This window comes from Labeo rohita, chromosome 18 (genome assembly GCF_022985175.1).
Source record: "Labeo rohita strain BAU-BD-2019 chromosome 18, IGBB_LRoh.1.0, whole genome shotgun sequence".
Taxonomy (NCBI): Eukaryota; Metazoa; Chordata; class Actinopteri; order Cypriniformes; family Cyprinidae; genus Labeo; species Labeo rohita.
Window position 1 is genome coordinate 4040159 of NC_066886.1, and position 21391 is coordinate 4061549.

General features: G+C 32.1%; 1 protein-coding gene across 1 annotated transcript; it reads right to left on the reverse strand.

Moving 5' to 3' along the window:
- Nucleotides 1-855: 855 nt before the first annotated feature.
- golim4a (golgi integral membrane protein 4a) lies at nucleotides 856-21092 on the reverse strand. The gene is made up of 16 exons (XM_051134806.1): nucleotides 20526-21092; nucleotides 14598-14672; nucleotides 14335-14384; nucleotides 14043-14096; nucleotides 13761-13911; nucleotides 13577-13659; nucleotides 11976-12059; nucleotides 8934-9098; nucleotides 8622-8855; nucleotides 7104-7369; nucleotides 5538-5614; nucleotides 5358-5422; nucleotides 4960-5145; nucleotides 4707-4775; nucleotides 4531-4617; nucleotides 856-2308 (listed from the first exon to the last, which is right to left on the reverse strand). Exons 1-16 carry the CDS (start codon nucleotides 20812-20814, stop codon nucleotides 2168-2170), a joined length of 2076 nt encoding a protein of 691 aa, XP_050990763.1. The 5' UTR covers nucleotides 20815-21092; the 3' UTR covers nucleotides 856-2167.
- Between the last annotated feature and the right edge of the window lie 299 nt (nucleotides 21093-21391).

Below are 21391 nucleotides of genomic sequence, written 5' to 3' on the forward strand. Positions count from 1 at the left end.
CCTTTGTGTTTTGTTCATAAATTTTTTAGATAACTGGCGTTAAGATGATCGACTGCGACTCATTAAAAAAAAAAAAAAAACTATTGAAAGACTCGTCATAATTCGCACACTGGCTACATAACCACCGCATATGTTCACGGCTTTATACACATTCAATAGCCATTCATGACCCGCCATTGTCCTGTGAAGCTCAGCTCATGCTTTCAGCGGCGATCACTTATTCATATGCGCTTCAGTGTTTTGTTTTAATTTTGGTGTCAATTTCAGCACCGCTGAAACCCGAGCCGAGGAGACAGGAGAATAGAGAAACGAGAGATCTGACAAAATTATACAGCTTATTAAATCTGCGAAACGGCTTTGTTTGTCAGCAGAACCCCGCTTCCCTACGGAGAGCGTTTTTCCCAGCATTTCCAAAAGAATTAATTACAGCTGCATGAAAAAATTAACAGTGCAGATAGCAGCTAAAAACAAAATAAAGGCAAAATTAAAACGATTGCATGAAAAAAGTATAATTTACATATAAAATAATAACCTTGTCATATAAAAACTTGCATGCAAAAACACTTTTTTTCTTTTTTTCCAGTTTATCTTGTTTATACTATTTCATCCAAAGCTCTAGTTCTTCTGACTGTCTGAAGAACTGCTTCTGAATCAACACATTCCCTCTATGCCACTTACCGCAGCATCTCACCAGCCTTCCAGGAACTACAGGATGAAAGCAGTGTTATTTTGCTTTGGGTTCATTTTTTACATTCATGTTAGACGAAGAGATTTTTCCTCCCTGCTCAAGGTCACCAAACATCAAAACATCAGAGCGCCCGCCAGACTTTGTACATGATTAAAAGAGGATGCGCATTAAATCCTTCACCCATTTTTATTCCGCTCACATTGCCATTATCAACAAAACGGCACAAAATGTTTCTCAGAATGGCTATATTTGACTTACTTTTACAAAACTTGGGAGAAAAAGATCTATACACACATACATATATTTATTTTAAATATAAAGCTGAACACAGAAAAGCTTGTTTAACCAATATTACATCAACTAATAAATCTAAAAATCCTATGCGTCCCGGGAAATAGAAAAAAAGTGACAAGATTAATTTTATAAAATATATATAAAAAAACAAAGTAAATACAAGACAAAATAAATACAATTGTTTCAATATTGTAGTGATTTAACATACATTCAAAACAAATAAATTTGAGTAAGCTAATCCAGCAATTTCTCAATCACTCGTCGCATATTCAAATATTATGTCTCATTAATTCGATTTCCAATGTGCCATTAGTTTCTCTGCTGTTGGTCATGTTAAAGGTCCAGTAGCACGTAGAATACTAGTACTAGTTTATACTAGTAGTTGGCAGATCAAAAAATTTGACAAAGGTATCAGGATTCATCCTGGCAATTTTTTTATCTTGTAATCTCTATGAGGCACTTGGTGAAAAGCAGAAGAAACATCAGTATTTAACTGAATGATTTTGGTTCACGTCTAGGCAGCATGTAACTCTACTACGGTAAATAGGCACATACAGTAACTTTTAAAAAGCTTTTGACAGCTACAGCTATCTGCTTGAATTACATGTAAACATTCATGTAGTGACATCTGTTGACCCGAGCATCTTGCCAAACCCATCCTGCATTATTCATTAACACGATGGATGAATTAACACCAGTTTAACAAGTTTGGGCGGGGCCAGGTGAGGATTCAATGCTGATTGGCGGCTGCTGCCTGTCTATCAAAATCAGTCTTGATTATTAAAATAAGGCTGTTTTACTTCAAAGATGGGATATATCTTGCATGTGGAGCTCGAGTGCACAAAAATGGCACTTGGCAAAACTTTCAGTGCAAGAGTTTCTGGTAGTTAAAATCTGCTGTCAGATTTGTCGTCCAGTTGAAGAAATCAAACGCAAGATTTAACGGGACTTATTCACAAGAAACTACAGATAGACGTACAGTAAAGGCAAACAGCAGGGCATTTGGTCTGTAATTGGTTGGGCGTTTTGCCGCAACTTGGTTTCAGAGTCACACAGACCGGAAGTCGGAAGTAAAACTGGTTTCCTATTCAACAGGAACCAACGGAATGGTTTCCGGCATAATTTTCCAGAGCAAACCCAATCCAAACAGGTGGCAGCGATTGGCTGTCCTTGCTTTCGATCACCTCACATTTCTCCCCTGCGATTGGGCGGTTTATCATTGTTGCCGTCTTCTTCCTCCTCTTCTTCTTCGTAGTTCTCCTCATTGGGATGCTGGGCGGGCTGATTGTCCTGCTTCACTGCTACATCCTGACCTCTGGCCTCTTCCTGTACAGATACACAAAAAAAAGAAAATAATCAAGTATGATGTTTGGGTTTCTCTCCATACTTCAAAGGTGGCCAATGGGTTGAATGTCCAAATTGCAGTTTCACTGCAGCTTCAAAAGGCTCTACACGATCCCAGCCGAGAAATAAGGATCTTGTCTATCGAAATGATCCGTCATTTTGTAAAAAAAAATAATGTATATACTTTTTAACCAAAAATGCTCGTCTTGCACTAGCTTGACGTTAAAAAGGTCACGTGTGACATAGGCAGAAGTACCGACCCAGTGTTTACAAAGTGAACGTGCAAAGAAAGTCAAACGCCCTTTACATAAAAATGTAAAACAGCGATGTCGAACGATTTTGAAGTTGGGGGAGAAAATGAGATTGAGTTTTTCCCCCTACCTGAAACCCAAGAGCATTTGTGGTTAAAACGTATAGAAATTTTATTTATATTTTGAAAATGACTGATTGTTTCACTAGATAAAACTCTTATTTCTCTTTGAAGCTGCACTGAAACTTCAGTGTGGACCTTCAAATTCAAAGTCCACTATATGGAGAAAAATCCTGGAATGTTTTCCTCAAAAAAACACATTTCTTTTCTACTGAAGAAAGAAAGATATGAACACCTTTGGTGATATTGGGGTGAGTATATTATCAGGACATTTTCATTCTGAAAATGAACTTATCCTTTAAAATGCAGAGATGTGAATAAACACTCCTTGAATCTAAGAGATGAGGTGAAAATGGAGGACGGATGTTTAAAGCTGGACTCATGGCAGTAACTGGACACCGTTGAGGACGCTGCAATCGATCTGACTCACCCAACTGTGGCGCTGCCACCAGTCTACAGTTACAGTGGCAGCTTGTACAAAAGAACAAGTGAAAACGTACACACGTAAGCACTACATAACTATCTGTGATACATTACAGTGACCGAGACCTATAAAAATGTCTTTAAACAAACATCTTAACTCAAACTTGTTCAACAAGAAACAAAAGTACTCTATAAGTTGGTAATTTATGTCCTTAACAATAAATACAATCCTTAAAAGATAATTATGTATTTAATGCATTTCAAATTTCGGGGTTGGTAAGATTTTTTAAAAATGTTTTTGAAAGAAGTATGTTATGCTCATCAAAGCTGCATTTACTTGCTTAAAAACAGAGGAAGCAGTAATATTGTGAAATAATATTATAATTTAAATTAACTGTTTTCTATATTAATATATTTGTAAAAAATCCAAAATAAAAGTTTGTGTACATAATATATATGTGTATGTACTGTGTATATTTATTATGTATATATAAATACACACACATGTATGTATATACTTAAGAAAATTATGTCTATATATTAAATATATTTATAATGTAAATTATACAAATATAAATATATACATGTAAATACATGTAAATATTTTCTAAATATATACTGTATGTGTGAGTGTTTATATATACATAATAAATATACACAGCACACACACATATTATGTACCCAAAAACGTTCATTTTGTATGTGATTAATAACTGGCCAGCACTTTAAAAAAAAAAAAGTTAAAACATTTTAACAATAGCATATATAAAGTGAATAAAGAAAAAATCAAAAAGAAAAAAATAATAAAAACAAAAATGTCTCCCTCAAACATACATAAACCTTACTGGCAAACTTTGAGACCTGTACTCTCAAAGTGGGGCACTTAGTTTCCACTATAAATAAAAGATTTATCCAGTAAAAAAAAAAAAAACAATATATATTTCACAGTTATGAACTCTTTTGTTGTGTTTTGTTTCATACAGGTTCTGTTTTCTGTATTGGTTTAGTCCTTTGTGTTGTTTCTTCCAGTTCCTGTTTGTCCTTATTTGGCTATGTTCCTGTTATCATTAGTTCATTATTCATCAGCTACCCTATTTTAAGTCTTCTTTCTGTTCAGCTGACTGTCGGTTATTGTTTAGTGTTACATGTGTTTGTTTAACCTGGAATATTTACCTTTCGTGTATCATGCGGATTCTAATTAAAAGCATTTATGTGGATTATTACCTTCATCTTCCTTGCCTTCCTTGGCCCTACATATAAAATTATGTATAATCTGTATATGATGTAATCAATATAACTGGAGAATTACTAGGTTTTTAAGGTGTGCTTTTGTAATGCATTTTCCTTGCACTTTTGTAAATCTGATCCTACCACACTGTTCTCAACAAGCATCAAAATATAAATCTTGTACCTGTTCTCCATTCTCCTCATTATACGGGTCTCCCTCTTCCTCCCGCACCGCCTCGCGCTTCTGATTATCCACCAGCTCTTCCTGAGCCTGGAGAAAGAAAGACATCACAGTTAGGAAACAAATAACAATTCTTATTTGTTGTAGGACTGTGTGTGCATTTGCATTTGTTATCCGACCTCATCATCTCCATCTTCCTGGTATTGCTCTTCCAGAGCATCTTCCTGTTGGTCTGGATTTCCAGCCATCTGCACAAAACACAAACTCATCTCAGACTCTCAGTTGCATAATAAATAACCAACAGATGTCAACAACAGTGAAATTCAATGTATACTCAAACTAAATCAATGTTTTCTGACACACAAAAAAGTGTAACTTCACCCAGCCAAATCTCAGTATTGTTTTAAATGCATGTTAAATATGGTCACTTACCACCAGCTGTTCTTCAGCAGGCGGCTGGTGCTGATTCTCTACGGCCAGGTGCATGTCAGGGTGGCCAACAGGTGCCGCCTCTTCCTCCTCTTCCTCACGGTGCTGCTGCTGCTCCGCCTCCTCGAACTCATCCTCCCCCTGGTTGTTGGGGTCATCCTCCGGATCAACATCCCCTTCTACAGGTCGCTGTAAGACCAATGTGTTTATCATCAGTACACACATACACACATTCACACACACTGGGTTAAAACAAATATATTTAGAAATATTAAAACAAAAAATAACATTTTGACAATAACATGAAAAGTTCGTTTATACAGTTTACACATTACAAAGTAAACCTAAGCTTTTTATACGGGTGCATGTATATGTGTTTACAATAACATAAGGTAACACACCTCATCTTCATGATGAACATGATCTGCTTCATCTTGCCTTGGCTCCTCATGGTGTGCATTCACCTCTACAAATGACAGAGAAATGGAAAAATATAATGCAAGGATAATAAAACTGCACCAAACATTGAACTTCTTTTGAAAAATAGCACTGCAATGACATAAAACCATATGAATTGTCACCTTTCTCCTCAGCTATCTGTTGCTCTTCTTCTCCTTGGACTATATCAGCATCCAAGTTTTCATAATGAACCTTTTTCCTGATAAATACAGAAAATATAAGAACTCATAAAATAAATCATTGCAGTTTTCTGGCTTAGATATCTGTGAAATGAGCTGTGAATTGCCAGTGAATACAAACTTGCTGGAACATTTTTTTTTTGCTGTTTTTGTTAAAAATACATTTGTGACCCTGAAGCACAAAACCAGCCTTAAGTAGCACAGGTATATTTGTAGCAAAAGCCAACAATATATTGTATGGGTCAAAATTATCCCAAAAAATTGTTTTTTTCCTTCATGCCGAAATTTATTAGGATATTAAGTAAAGATCATGTTCCATGAAGATATTTTGTATATTTCCCACCGTAAATATATCAAAAGTTAATTTTGATTAGTAATATGCATTGCTAAGAACTTAATTTGGACAACTTTAAAAACTATTTTCTCAATATTTTTGCACCCTCAGATTCCAGATTTTCAAATATATTAATATTATTTTATAAATATATATTGTATCTTGGCCAAATATTGTCATAACAAACCATACATCAATAAAAAGCTTATTTATTCAGCTTTCAGATGTTGAAAACTCAATTTAAACACAAAATACCCTTATGACTGGTTTTGTGGTCCAGGATTACATTTAATTATTTACTGATTATCATTTATTATTATTTATTTGGATCAAAGATAAAAATGAGTTTTCCAGCATTTTCCAACCACTAGGTTTTACTCATTTGTCAGCAAGTTTTTGATTATATAAAATCTAATGAAATTTAGTATGATCACTTTTTCTTTTATATATTTGAATAAAGTACAGGTCAGAATAAATGTGATGTTTAATTTTATAATCAGAAAAGTTCAAGTATAATCAAACATTCAAGTAGACACTTAACTTGCATTTAATATTCTTTTATATATATAAAATCACTACTGTAAATTTTATTTGATGTGAAATCACTATAATAAATTTTATTTGATGTCGACAACAAAATGGGACGTTTCACCTTTGACCCATTTAATGTATATCATTTATACATTAAATTGCTGTTGCAACCATTTCAGTGATTTGATGCCCACAATCCTTAAACTATGGTAAAATCATTGCAACAAATAGTGTCTCATAGCTTTCTGCTTTATTTAAAGCTGCAGTCTGTAATTTTTTTTGCATTCAAAATGCACAAAATTTATATAATAAGAGAGTACCATGTATCATGTATAATAAGCGAGTACTATGCAAGTATCATGAATCAATTTTCCAAATCGCGTTTTTGGCTTATTCTGAATCACTATGGTACACCTATAGTAAGTTTTTATATTTGGTCTATTTCAGACAGACCCAGTACCTGCGAGATTTGTCATAGACATAAACAGAGAGAAGTAGCTCTGGCTACATTGTTCCTCCGCAAGACCCATGCAGTTCTGTTTATTAACTGCTCGAGTGTCAAAAGTTTTGGACTGCAGCTTTAAATCGTCATAATGATCATTTTTAAAATGAATAACTGCATAATTCAACGGAGGGTCTCTGACCGGAGCATTTCTTGCCGGAGCTGTTGCTCTTTAAGATCGGCTTCTCTGTTCTGCTGTTCCTCTCTCTCTTTCTGCAGACGCAGTCTCTCCTCTCTCTCCTTCTGCTGCTGCAGCTGCTGCTTCTGCAGGGCCTCCTGACGCAGGTGCAGCTGTCTGCGCTCCTCCGCCAGCTGTGCAGCCAAACGCTGCTGCTCCTGCTGCTGTTCGTACGCTGACTTCACTCGCTCTACCTGAGCGTGCTGTACGTGAGCCTCAGCTGGCGCCACCTGGGGGAAGAACAGAAGAGTGAGGGTGTTAAGATGAGAAACAGAATGCAGACTGAGTTGAAGGACAATGCAGGAATGGAGGACTGGCTAAGGTAACAGCTCAATATTCATAATGATGAGCACGTAAACATACAGTACACATATATCTTATAAAACTGCATTATTTCGCTGTCTACCCTTTGGAACAGAACATTATGATGTGCTAAAATGTTGTCTGGGTAGGCAGCTCACTATTAGGCTACATTACCGTTCAAAAGTTTGCGGTCAGTATGTTGTTTTTTTTTTTTTTTTAAGAAATTATTTTATTCAGCAAGGGTGCATAAAATTGAACGTAATAAGACATTTATGTTACAAAAGATTTCTATTTCAAATAAATGTTGTTCTTTTGGAATTTTTCCATTCAAGAATCCTGAAAAAAAGTGTATAACAATTTCCACAAAATATAACTTATATATAGCAAACCAGTTTATTGGTAATTTGTCTAAAACAGAGATACCCATACTTTTTACTACAAAGGGCCAAAAATCAAACTTGATTGAGAACTGTGGGCCAAAAGTTAATGTTGCATTATATTACAATCTACTTATATTCTCTACATTTCAATGTAAAAATAATAAAATTAAACATATTGCAGATAAAATGTTATTATTTAAAAAAAGTTTCAAGCAAACAAACAAAAAAAAAGTTAAATAAATAATAATAATATTTATTAATAATAATAATAAAAAGTTAAATAAATAATAACAATAATATATATATATATATATAATAGCAATATAACGGTTTTCCTATCAAAAGCGTAAACAAAAACTATAAATGTTGTCTTGGCAGCTAACTGAAAAAAGTTGAAGTTCTAAGATCACTAAAATTAAAACAGAAAAATAAAAAAGGCTAAATAAAAACATTGGAAAACTATAAACTAATAAAAATGTCAAAAACACATCACAAAATTACTAACACTTAAAGTAAAATTTAAATGAAAACTGAAAATATAAACATAAAAGCTAATTCAAAATACTAAAATTATATATATGTATATATACATACACACATATATATACACACATATACATATACATATATATATATACATATATATATATATATATATATATATACACACATATACACACACACACACACATTCATATATATATATATATATATATGCCAAATCAAATTTCATCACTGGCTCTGGTTTGGGCATCTATGATTTAATGTTTATAATGTTTACATTCAGAAGAGTTCTGACCTCATGAGCGTGACGTTGCTCCCTTTCCAGCGCATTTTCATCTGGTTGGTTGGCCTGTGGCTCCTCCTCCCCATTATGCGCCACATCAAACTCCTCCTCCAATTTCTGTGGCTGCCCCGCCTGCTCCATCTCCTCCTCTGCCAGTTCTCTCCTCCTCTCTTCAGCTCCTCCCATTTCTCCATCTTCCTCTTTGTGGTGTGGCTGAGGCTTCTCAACCTCGTCATGTTTCTCCACCTGACGAGATCCACATTCAAACCAGTGATATGAGTGGGAAAAACCTCTGTTTTGAATGCATGATGAATAAACAAATACCTCTGGTTGAGCATTCTGGGGTTGATGATGCTCCTCTTCGTTCCCATTCTGGCCCGGCTGGATGGGATGAGCGGCTTCGTGTGGCTGGGGCTGGCCTGCAGCATGTCTTAGACTGGGCATCTTATTGAGCGTTTCCTTCAGCTGTTTATACTCATCCACCTGAACCTGGAACCCGCCGAGAACAACCACATTAGTACAACATCACACATTAGAATAAAGGCCTCATATACACTGGTGAAATGTTTGGTGGTTAGATGAAACATGCAATAAACACAGCAAGTGGAAACCAAGAAAAACACCAAGAACAGAAAGAAAACCAGTGCAATCTATAGAAATAATTACTTAAGTAATTCATTGAGAACTTAAAGTGAACTGTATTTGTTCAACAAAACACTACTATATTCAGTGCTCTGAAATTGATTGATTTATTTACATATTTAATCATTTAATATCTATATTAACATTCACAAGTAAAACGTTTTTAAATAAATAATGTTCAAAAGTATCTTATTTAGAAATTAACTTAAAATGTAATTAAAAAATACTTTTTTACTATACTAATTTAAGAATATTATTTAGGACTTAGAGCAAACTTTATTTAATTGCAAAACATACTAGGAAACTACATGATTTTAATTTGATTTATTTTTTAATATTTAATACAATTAATTTAATATTCAAATTCAAATTCATTTAATATTAATATTAACATTTATAAGAAAACATTTTAAAATAAATAATATTCAAATGTATATCATTTAGAAATTAATTCAAAATGTAACAAAAAAAATACTAGAAAACTGTTTTAATTTTATTTCTTAATTTAATTTAAGAATATTACTTAGGACTTACGGCAAACTTTATTTAATAGCAAAAATACTAGGAAACTACACAGTTTTAATTTTTTTCTTTTTACATTTAATACATATTTAATCATTTAATACTTACATCAACATTTAAAAATAAAAATAATATAAGTATATTTAGAAATTAACACAAAATGCAATTAAAAAAAATACTAGAACACTATATTTTATTTTTTAATTTAATTTAATAATATTATTTAGGACATATAATAAACTTTATTTAATTGAAAAATACTAGAAAACAACATGTTTTTAATTATTTATATTTATATTTAATGCATATTTCATCATTTAATATTTACATTAACATTTAAAAATAAAATGTTTAAAATAAATAATGTTTAAAAGTCTATTATTTAGACCTTAATGCAAAATGTAATTTAAATAAATACTAGAAAACTATGTTTTAATTTTATTTCCTAATTTAAATTAAGAACATTGTTTAGGACTTTATTAGAAAATACTAGAAAACTACATGGTTTTAATTTAATTTATTTTAATATTCATATTCTGGTTGAACACCAAGTGCTGGCAGCATATGGAAGGAAAATAACACGCTGGATGTGTGGGTTTGAAAAGAGAACAAGTGCAAACACACACACGCTAAACCCACTGCCTCCCAGCATCATTCCCCATCATACTGAGAAAGCAGATAGTGACAGTCCTAATTAACGAGCATCTGTACATCTGCTTTCACAAAGCCGCAGAGACACAACGAGTAAACAGGAAATACAGCATGTATAACTTATCAGAGTCGTGCACATTTTAGCATACTAAACCAGGGCAAGAAGTTTTGCAGAAATGAGCGAAAGGAAGAGAGAGTGTGCGAGAGATCGCAATGGCCTTGTGGAATGCGACCGGACTTGAAATGCAGGCTTAGGCCTGTTTGACACAGCTCACGCAAGCGGCGCTGCAGTCGAACTGCATCAGCAGGATCAGGTGCTGCTTTCACACTCACAGCATTTTTGCTGCATAATTGATATGCAGTGCTATGCAGAACTGTTTCCAGCCAAAATAATAAAATAAAATAAAATAAAAAATATGCATTGTAGACAAAGAGAATAGCAAATGATAATTTGCCTTCATATTTATTACATTAACATAATCAGTTCCTTGTAAAGCAAACAACTTTTCTTTGAAAACTTAATTATTATAGTCAACCAAAAGTAAAACATCAAAAAAAATGCATATTTGCAATAAATATTTAATTATGTAATGCATAAAATAAAATAAATAAACATAAAATAAAAAAACAAATGTTACCTAAAAAATATAAACTGCTTTTTATTTTAGCTAGCATTTAGCATTTCTCATTTTTAATTTAATAATTAAAAAGTTTAACTTTTTTGTTAGTTTTAGTAGTTAATTAATATATTAGTAAAACATATATACTACTATATAACTACTATAGTAAATATATTTATTTATTTATTTATTTTATTAATTCTTTATTCTAGTTTTAATAAAATCTAATAAAAATAAATAAAATGGAACAAAAATAACAAAATAATTTTATTATTATAAGCCATTAAGAAACTATTATAGTTTTTTTTAGAAATATTTTTATTAAAATACATTTTTTTCCATTTTCATTTTAGTTAATGTTTTATTAATTTTATTCATTTGCATTTTTGTCATTTTTAGTAGTTTATGTATTTTATTTAGTTTATAAAATAATATATATATTTATAAAAAATATATATATATATATATATATATATATATATATATATATATATATATATATAATTAGTTTTGTTTATAGTAGAAAATTGAAAAAATAAAAACTGATTTAAAAAAATGTCTTTAAACTATAATAGTATCTTAATGATACTAGAATAACAATAGTACAATTATTAATTTATTTAAGTGCAAAATACAGCAAATAATTCTCTTTGTGCAGCAAAAATAGGGTCCAGTCCTAAAATGCTACCTTCAGCTATGAATCTGATACACAGCGTTGGATTGCTTACACAGACAGTGTTACTACTAATATGGGTTCAGAAATAAATATATGCCATTTGCAAGCTGCTTACATGAGCTGTGTGAAACTGGACTTGTATTTCCCACAGGATATGCTCTGCACAGTATTTGGTCAGTCAGTGGAAAGCATGCACAGCAAACACACACTCTACACCTGCTTAAAGCATGCACACCCACACATACACACCCTAACCTGGGCCGCAGCTAGCGCACTCTTGTGGTCCTCCAGGGTCAACACAAGCTGGTCGTGGGCAGATTTTAAGTTCTTGTGCTGTTGCTATAAGAATGAGCATCAAAGGCAACGCTCAGATACAAGCATTCAGGACAAGCACACTGAATATAAGTATGGACAGTGTGATAAAGCTGAATTATGACTAGAAATATAATTGACTGATGTGGAATAAGATGCATCAAGGAATCATGGATCATTACTATAATGAGTAATTACTATAAATAATAATGGGTAATTACTATAAATTCTAACTGGGTGAATTTCATTAAAATTTTCAAAAACATTGCAGATAATTTCACCAAAAAATCAAAAGAAAAATATATGGATGTACATATTTTGCATTAAGAAAAATTCTATTTATCCAAGTCTATTTTTAAGAACCAGAATAAAAAGCAGTAGTTTTTTTGCAATGTGAAATTATTTCATAATCTTAACACTTGCACAAATAATCAAATATTATTTCACATGATAAGTAATGCTAAGCACAATAACAGTTGCATTGTAACATGTCAGCTGTACTATGTTAATTATAATGTATTTGCATTATATTTATTAAATAAAAATTTTATTTAAATATACAGTAATAGAGAAATAAACAAAACTATGCACTTTTATATTGGCACGCTTTAAATGTGCATTTTATTTACATTAAAAAATACAAAATCCTAATGCTCTTTAAAAAGGACTCATGCAAAATATATATTCTAATTATTTATTTTATTTTATTATTCATTTAATTAAATTTATTCATTTATATTTATTTTTTTGTGAATTTCACAGCTGTCATAACCAGGCATACACTACCAGTCAAAAGATTTTAAACTTTTTTTAAAGAATTTTTTTGATCCATTTAAAATAGCTGCTTATATTTATATATCATAGCTGAATATATTTTAAAAAAAAAATTTTTTTCCTGTGATCAAAGCTAAATTTTGGGGGAATTAATAATTAAATTATAGAAATTAATACTATTATTTAAATTAAATTAAATTAAATTAAATGCTTTAAATTGATGAAAAGTGATGATAAAGACATTTATAATGTTACAAAAGATTTTAAATGCTGTTCTTTTGAATTTTTTTCTATTAATCAAAGAAACCTGAAAAAAATCTACTCAGTTGTTTTCAACATAATAATAATAATAATAATAATAATAAATGATTTTTGAGCAGCAAATCAGAATATTACAACGATTACTGAAGGATCATGTGACTGGAGTAATGATGGTAAAAATTCAGCTTTAAAATCACAAGAATAAATTCTATTTTAAAACATATTCAAATAGAAAACAGTTATTTTAAATAGTAAAAATATTTAGAATTTTTACTGTTTTTGATGTACTGGTGAGCAGAAGAGACTTCTTTAAAAAAACTTTAAAAATCTTCCTGTTCAAAAACTTTTGACAGGTAGTGTATTTTTACAAGATTCACCCATTCATATGTGGCAAAAGATACCAATGTCTTAATTATACCAATAACCCTAAAACATATTTTACACTAATCCTTTAAAAAGATAAAGCATTTTGCTAATATAAAGAAAATCATAGTGCTTTTCGGCATTACCCTGGTGTCCTGAAGCTGCACATAGACTTCCTGATGAGCTTTTCTCAGCTGCTTGTTCTCCTCACGTAGGTTATATATGTTATCTGGAGAAGAAAAAGAAAAAGAGAGTCAGCTGTAATCACCACAGCTTGTAATTCCACCATACAGATGATTGCTAAGAGAAAGATGGACGAGAACATAATACCTTTGAGACTCTTGATCTCAGACTCTTTAGTCTGATGAAGCTGGTCGAGTCTCTGTTTGTGTTCATCTATTGCCTTGTTGTGTTCATCTCCTTGCAGCTGATGTCGCTCTTGTAGTTCATAATACTGCTTTTTCAGGTCGTCATGCTGATTCTGATGGCAAACACATACACAGACACACAACAGTGAATTTGCTGTGGGAAGAAAAGGCATGCATATTTTACAGCACAGCATAAACCATTATTTTGCAAAAACAAGCATGTAGATGTGTTTTTCGCACAGACCTTCAAAATCTGATGCTGGGAATGCAGGGAATTAAACCTGACGCCAGCATCTTGCTGTAAACAAACAAACACAAACAAACCTGGTCATTTTGTAAGCACGGCAGCTAAATGCCATGCCAGAGAGCCACAGACCGTGATATCCGAGAAAACATATAAGCCAGAATCACATACAAACAACCAGATGGGTATTTGACTGCAGGGCAAGAGCATTTGCTCTCAATAAAACTCTCGAAAAGCATTTCACCTACTTTCACAACTTTTTTATGCCGCTAAATCTCTCAAAACAACATACCTTTTCTTTGTTGAGAGATTGCTGAGCCTCTATTTTATACATTAGATAATCTGTGAGGAACAACAAACACCACAAGTATTAAATATTGCATGCAATTATTTTGTTTCCTTTGCAATGACAGTCATGCATTAAAAGTTTGACCTTAGGGTGTGCAAATACTAGCACATCTGGGCTGAACCAGTTTATGCACTATGTAAACTAAAGGATGTCATTACACTTCATAATTTCCTCTTGATGTTGTCATGTATTACAAACAAACTTGCCGTCTTTGGCTTTTTTATGCTCCAGCCGCTCTTTCTGAAGAGATTTCTCCAACCTGGAGCGATGCTCGTACACAACTGAAAGGAAGAAGGAAAGAAAAATAGATTTGGTACTGATAAGCTGACATACAGTTCTACCCAAACTTCAGTGCATAAGTGTATCCTTTAAAAAGGCAACTTTTTTAGCAACACTGGTCTGCAAGGCATGGTAACTAAAGAAGTTGAATCTCTAAGTACATTCCATGAAAAGCAGTGCAGCTACAGCCATCGAAGCACTACTTACGTAACACTCATTCAACAACGCATTTCAAGACGATAGCTATCAGATTTCTTATCACCAGGTGTGGATAGCATTCATCTTGGTTATCTTTTAGCTACAGTTAGAGTTCTATTTTAACTGCCGGTTTATGCAAAAATGCAAACAAATGTGTTCAGTCGTGTCATTTTTTTTTGAGTCTCTTGAAACCTTTGTGTTGTGGACTATGTGCTATTTTGAACAACACTAAATCAGCTGAATTACACTGCTTGAAAATGTGCTTAAAGAAAATCACTTCTGACCACAATACCAGTCTACAATCCATAATGACGCTTCCTTAAGTAAAAAGTCCATCTGCTGGCGTCTTCTTACATCAAAATTCATTGACATATTTGTTTAGAGCTTTTTTGGACTGTTTTTGCCTGCTGCTTGATCTGTGTGTATTTCTCTCCTGATTCAGATTAAAGACTTTTTCACATACATTTGAGGTCAAAAGTTCACATACACCTTGCAGAATCTGCAAAATGTTAAATGTTTTACCGGAATAAGCAGGATCATACAAAATGCATGTTATTTTTTATTTAGTACTGACATGAATAAGATATTTCACATAAAGGACACTTACATACAGTCCACAAGAGAAAATAGTTGAATTTATACAAATGCTGTTTACATACACTTGATTGTTAATATTGTGTTGTTACCTGTATGATCCACAGCTGTGTTTTTTTGTTTAGTGATAGTTGTTCATGAGTCCCTTGATTGTCCTGAACAGTTAAACTGCCCGCTGTTCTTCAGAAAAATCTTTTTTTGTGTATTTGAACCCTTCCAACAATGACTATGTGATTTTAAGATCCGTCTTTTCACACTGAGCACAAGTGAGGGTAACATATGCAACTATTACAGAAGGTTCAAATGCTCGCTGATGCTCCAGAAGGAAACACAATGCATTAAGAGCCATGGAGTGAACATTTTGGAATTTGAATATCAGGGTAAATGTAACTTATTTTAACTTATTCTTCTGGGAAACATGTAAGTATCTTCTATAGCTTCTGAAGGGCAGTACTAAAAGGAAAAAATATGATATTTAGGCAAAATAAGGAAAATGTACACATCTTCATTCTGTTCAAAAGTTTTCACCCTGTAATAGTTGCATATGAGTCTCTCAGTTGTCCTCAGTGTAAAAAAAAAATGGATCTTAAAATCATACAGTCATTGTTAGAAAGGGTTCAAATACACAAAAATGCTGAAAAACCAAAGAATTTGTGGGACCTGAAGGATTTTTCTGAAGAACAGCAGTCAGTTTAACTGTTCAGGACAAACAAGGGACTCATGAACAAAACAAAAAAACACACCTGTGGATCATTCAGGTAACAACACAGTATTACGAATCAAGTGTGTGTAAACTTTTGAACAAGGTCATTTTTATAAATTCAACTATTATTTTTTTTTGTGGACTTTATGTAAACATCTTATGCGAAATATCTTATTTAGGTCAGTAATAAATAAAAAAAATAACATGCATGTTGTATGATCCCTCTTATTTTGGTAAAATTTACATTTTGCAGATTCTGCAAGGTGTATGTAAACTTTTGACCTCAACTGTATTTCAGCAGTAAGCAATGGTTTGAATTTAGAAATGCTTTAATGATGGATTTGTTTCTTGCAAACATTTTTTTGCCTCACAAGATGTTAACTGATGGACTGGAGTGGTGTGGATCACTTGTGGAATACTGTGATCTTTTTATCAGCTGTTTGGACTCTCATTCTGACGGCACCCATTCACTACAGAGTATCCGTTCATGAGCAATGCATTTGCATTTACATTTCTCTAAATTTGTTCAGCAAATTTTCGTTTTTGGGTGAACTATTCCTTTAACTATACACAAAAATACCTTACTTTGCACAAACCAACATCAAAAGGTGATTTTACTCACAGACTAATTATTCAGAAACAATATGAGACATGACACAATGACCAAAAACATCTGTTTGAATGTGTACGGCTGTAGCCATAAATTTAACATGCAAATAATGTTTTTACTGGGGAAACTACTAAGTACAGCATCCTGTTAACATGCAAATAGTGTGCTAAAAATATCATAACTAAAAAAAATGTGAAAAAATCTAGATGCCCCACACCAACCAGAAGCTTTTGCAGAACCACAGTCAAAAAGTAAAGTGAGCTGTGAGCTATTTTTGAAGACTTTCCCCACTGCTTGATCCACTGACCCGTTGAGTGCTACATCCGACCCTCTTAATTTCTCTCTAATGGCATCAGAATGAAAGGTTGCCCCTGCTGCTCTCAGAGTGCACTGACTTTTTATACGTAACACGAGCTGTGAATGTGCACAGCAGCCCTCCTCCAAAATCTGAAATGCCACAGGAAATGAAGGCTGACTGAGCCTTCCCTCCCCATATTTGTGTTTGTCCAGCAGTGTAGGATGTTTCTCAAACTACACTATTACTGTGATGTCATGGTATGTGTCCTCCAACCCCTTGGGTCTAGTCTTGTATCCTCCCATTACAATCATCATTACATTACTGACACATCCAGTAATGATTACACTGATTAAAGAGGCCGTGCAGTGATTATGACTTGAAAGCAGTAATCACAGTTGACTGTCAAACACAGTCTCCACATAAGACCTCCTAGGGGCACAATAAAAATAAAATAGTTTGTGCATTCCATAATGTGAATTCCATAATAATTATATATTTAAAATAAATAAATACAAATATATAAATACATAAGTATACATATTTATATTTATATATATATATATATATAAATAAAACTTTACAAACATAAAAACAAATCTAGAAATAACTATTATTTATTATGTTGTTAACATGTTAAGACAAATCGGAACCATATAAATGTAATGAGTATAGAAGAATTTATTACTTACTGTTAAAAATTTTGATTAATTATAATAATTATACTATTTATAGTATATTAACTATAAAATGACGTTAAATAAAAACATAATTTTATTAATAAATAATTATATTTAAACAATTATAAACAATTATAATTATAAATTATAAATATTAATACAATTATTTAACAAAAACTATTAAATTGTAAATCAAATGAAGTTAAATAAAAAAAACATAATCTTACAAACATAAATAATTTCTAAAAAGAATTAATCATATTTGTTGCTGTCAAAACAAAAATCCAAACTATATAAATATAGAACTATAAAACCGAACTATTTAAATATATAGAACAATTTATTATTGACTGTTAAAAGTTATAATTATATAATAATTATAAAATTATTTAACAAAAATTATTAAATTGTAAACTGAAGGAAGAAAAAAATATAAGTCACTTTACAAATATAAATAATTTCTAAAACGAATCAATCATATTTGTTGTTGTCAAAACAAAAATCCAAACAATGTAAGTATAAAACAATTTTTTATAAAAAAAAAAACTATTTGAATATTGAACAATTTACTACTGACTGTTAAAAAAAATTACGATTAATTATTAATTATATAATAATTAAACTATAAAATAAATAAAATAACTATATAAATATAAAACCAAACTATTTTAATATAGAACAATTTATTATTGATTGTTAGAATTATGATTAATTATATAATAATTCTAAAAATATTTAACAAAAACTATTTAATTGTAAACCGCAGTTAATTATATAGAATTATACAATTATTTAACAGAAACTATTAAATTGTCAACCAGAGAAAGTTAAATAAAAACATACATAATTTTACAAATATAAATAATTTCTAAAAAGAATTATTAATCATATTTGTTGTTGTCAAAACAAAAATCCAAACTATATAAATATGAAAAAAATTATAAAACCAAACTATATAAATAAACTTTCTAACGTAAAAATCATATTTTGAGAGCATTTAAATTAATTCAATTTCGTCTTTTTTCAAATTTTGTTGTTTTCATTATCAGCATCAAACATTGTTACAACTGAGCTTATAGGTAAATACAACTAGTAAACATAAGAACTGAGAGAAACTAAAACAATTCTGGTATAGTGAAATGTGGAGCAGATGTGTATTCACCAAACAAAAATATACATGTCACACAATACAAATAAACACAAATTTGCTTGCTCAAGGATCTGCACACCAAAACCCCTCAGAACTCCAACCATTTAAACAGAACTCAAAGGCTAAAAAAAAAAAAAAAAAAAAAAAAAAAAAAAAAAAAAAAGACACACAGACACCTCAATATGGCAAAGCAACAAAATTACTTCTAATCTAAAGACAAGGGCCATTTCTTCTTGCCCTTTCAGCAGCAAGCCTATTGAGATTGGACAGGCAGACAAACAGAGAAGCTCATCTCTGTGGGACAACAGAATGAAAGACTGTGATTTTAGGCACAGGTTGAAACAAGCTGGTTGCCAACAAAATGTCCTGCATAAAAATTAGCATCTTCAGCGGCAGCTGCCTGCAGGGAATCACTGCAGTAGCTACACACAGAAACAAGCAAACATTTCCAGGATTTCAGTACCTGATTTTTATCTTGTTCAGTTTCATACACACCTCACTGTTTAAATTACAAAGATAAATTTGTAATAAAACACTCTTTGATATGCTTAAAAAAGGACTGCAAACTGCAGCAATGCATTTCTTCAAAAATGCACAAGTGTCATATAGATGAACTGCAATATGGACAGCTATCAACACCTACCCCCACTCAACTATTTCATTTTAATACATTCTATTCTAATTAATTATGATTAACTATATAATAATTCTAAAAATATTTATCAAAAACTATTTAATTGTAAACCGCAGTTAATTATATAAAATTATACAATTATTTAACAGAAACTACTAAATTGTCAACCAGAGAAAGTTAAATAAAAACATACATAATTTTACAAATATAAATAATTTCTAAAAAGAATTAATAATTAAAATGTGTTATTGTTAAATATTGTGAATTTGTTACTGTCAAAACAAAAAAACAAACATATAAAACAATTATAAAACCAAACTACATAAATAAACTTGGACAGCTATCAACACACCTCATTTCATACACATCTCCATGTATAAATTACAAAGATAAATTTGCAATAAAACACTTTGATATGCTTAAAAAAGGACTGCAAACTGCAGCAATGCATTTCTTCAAACATGCACAAGTGTCATAGATGAACTGCAATATGGACAGCTATCAACACCTACCCCCACTCCACTCTATTTCATTCTAATCCATTCTATTCTATTCTATTGTATTCTCAAGATAAATGTGTGTAACATGCAGAAACTCATGGATTGACATAATTTTGTTATTTGAACCTACCAATGTTTTGTTTACCAGCCCAGATCTCTCTTAAACAGTAGGCAACACTACCCCATCCTATTCAGTTGTAATCTATTCTCATGAACAGGTTTTGAAACTTGCAGAAATGTGAGAAAAGTCATTCTGTATGCGTTCAAAAAATGTCATCTATCATGTCACGTGACATTCTTTTATGTGATCTTTTATGTGACCTCAAATCTGAGCTTTAACCACTAAACCACAACACCACAATCAAAGGACCAACAGGGTTGGTGACTTACAGTGGATAATGTTTCAGGGCCAAAAACTTAAAACCAAAGTTTGAGTGTTTTGCAAATTGTCTATTGATGCGTGACGTCATCGCGACGACGTGTGTTTTTACCTTGAAGCTGAGCGGAAAGAGACTCCTGGTGCTGCTGGTATTTCACGGCCATCTCCTCTGTCCTTTTCAGCTGTTTGTGCATCTCGTAAGAAAACATCCCACCGTAGATCATCCCGAAAACCACCGTTACCAGTAAGAGAGACTGGAAAATCTTCCTCTGCTTCCTGGAGCACACGCCGTTGCCCATGTTCCCTCCTCCTCTCCTGGATTCCACAGAAACTTTCCAGGGAATGATTTTCTCTTCACTCTTCGATATAGAAACAGCTCCGTCCTCTCTGAGATTCCTCATGAAACATTATAATCGTGGACGGTTGCTCGTACGACTTACGTATCTGAATTGTTTACAAAAGTCTCACGCTTTGCCAAGTTTTCCAAAGACATTCAACAGATTTAAAAAGTGACGAACACGGTCCTAGTCGGTCCTCGTGCTTAGTCGAAGCGCTGTTAAGTTTCTTACATAATGAAAAACAGTCTTTTTACTAACTATCTGAAGTTTGCAACGGCCTAATCGCACCTTTCGTTACGTGTCACCTACCGCTGCAGCAACTCATCCAGCGATGAAGCTGAAGGAAATCCCGCCCCTCAGAAACAACCGTTTGCTAGGATTGGTCGAGGTTCCTGTCAATCAAAAAAAAAAAGATTAGCTGTGATGGGAGGGGCGTGTCTAAGAATGTCTCGAAAAATTCCAGAATAGGCAAGGAAATTCATTATGTAAAGAAAAAAAACTATTTTGCTTTTTTAACTACTGCTTAAAACTCTAATGAATTAACACTCTGATTTAGCAGAGAGGCATTAAAGTGTTACAAAAATGTGTTTCAAATGAATGCAGCTCTTTTTACTTTTTTATTCATCAAAGAAGATGAATA

Coding starts and splice junctions, on each gene's coding strand:
- golim4a (XM_051134806.1), bottom strand. CDS start 20,814: ATGAGGAATCTCAGAGAGGACGGAGCTGTTTCTATATCGAAGAGTGAA. Junction 7,370..8,621: donor AGCAACGTCACGCTCATGAG/GTCAGAACTCTT, acceptor TTCTTCCCCCAG/GTGGCGCCAGCTGAGGCTCA. Junction 4,618..4,706: donor AGGAAGATGGAGATGATGAG/GTCGGATAACAA, acceptor TTCTTTCTCCAG/GCTCAGGAAGAGCTGGTGGA.